This window comes from Puntigrus tetrazona, chromosome 9 (assembly GCF_018831695.1).
Source record: "Puntigrus tetrazona isolate hp1 chromosome 9, ASM1883169v1, whole genome shotgun sequence".
Taxonomy (NCBI): Eukaryota; Metazoa; Chordata; class Actinopteri; order Cypriniformes; family Cyprinidae; genus Puntigrus; species Puntigrus tetrazona.
This window is the reverse complement of record NC_056707.1, coordinates 21,209,279-21,210,441: the sequence shown is the minus strand read 5'-3', so window position 1 is coordinate 21,210,441 and position 1,163 is coordinate 21,209,279. Positions and strand designations below refer to the sequence as shown.

The window sequence follows — 1,163 nt, the reverse complement described above, 5'->3', positions numbered from 1 at the left end:
ATATATACACAAACACATACATACATACAAACACACACATTAATTAAAGCTGTAAAACGACAGCTCCATGTGCATGAAGAGGACAACGATTCTGTGATGCCGAGAAAAGACTCATACTGCCTTCCCTCTACTCTCATCAATTAGCCCAAAAACAGTTGTTTAAACATTTTTTAAACCCTCTTGATATCAAAGGCATAACTAATTTTGAAGTCCTTCACCACAGCGATTTCTGATCCATGACGGCACTTCTGCCGTTCCGTGCCGGCAAAATTCAATTAAAATCAACTAATCTGAAACTTTATTAATTCAATCTGCATGCTGTGGCCCTCAGGGGCTTCAGGAGCTTGGGTTCAAAAACAAGAAAAAAAACAGCCTCATCTCTACACATGGGATCTCAAAAGTAGGTTGTTTTTCAATTTCAGCCAAAATAAGCATTTGCACAGACTATTTCTGGTGGCTTTTAGAGCTGCTCCCTTTCTGCTGATGGAAGCGCGAAAGACAACACAGAACCATTAGATCACATGACACAAACACACTCACCTTGACTGGATGGCGAGGTAAATCGTTCGACGGAACGCAACCAAGTTCACCTCTGTCTGGTCGAATATGGTGACTTTCTCTTGTTCTAAATAAAAGAAAAGAAAAGCTCAGTACAGTTAAACAGGACACAGAACACAGACAGGCTGAAGTTTGTGTCATATGATATGTCTCCCTCCAGAGGTCAATAGCACTTGTTCTTTGCAGAGTTATTTTAATTCACAGGCTCACAGCCTGCTTTGATGAAGCAATTAACACAGCTAAGCTCATCGGATCACAGGAATGAAACTAAAAAAGAAATAATAAATTGAAAAAAACAGCAGAGAGACACAAAGCTGAGCTCAATGACAGAGAGCTCTTGAACTTTCACATTATAATCAATGAGAAATCCGCCGGAAGTAAAAAAATTCAAAACACCTCAAAACAGTACAGTGGCCAATGATGTTTTTGGTGGAATGAAAAAGATAATTTTCTTTGAACTTAAGAAAATTTTCTAAATTCTAAATTATTTTGTAACACACACACACACACACACACACACACACATATACTACACACACACTTTTTTTGTGTATTGGGTCTTTTTAATAATTTTTAAGAGTGTTAATGTGTGTGTTTAAATGCTA

At 37.7% G+C, this 1,163-nt stretch overlaps 1 protein-coding gene across 1 annotated transcript in view; it reads right to left on the bottom strand.

Annotated features, from left to right (window-relative positions):
* The window catches only part of LOC122351742 (pre-mRNA-splicing factor CWC22 homolog), a gene marked incomplete at its 5' end in the record, with an annotated part of 13,282 nt that overhangs the window by 5,985 nt on the left and 6,134 nt on the right, over positions 1–1,163 (bottom strand). The window contains 1 exon segment of the mRNA XM_043249015.1: positions 541–625. Coding sequence (XP_043104950.1) covers positions 541–625 — 85 coding nt within the window.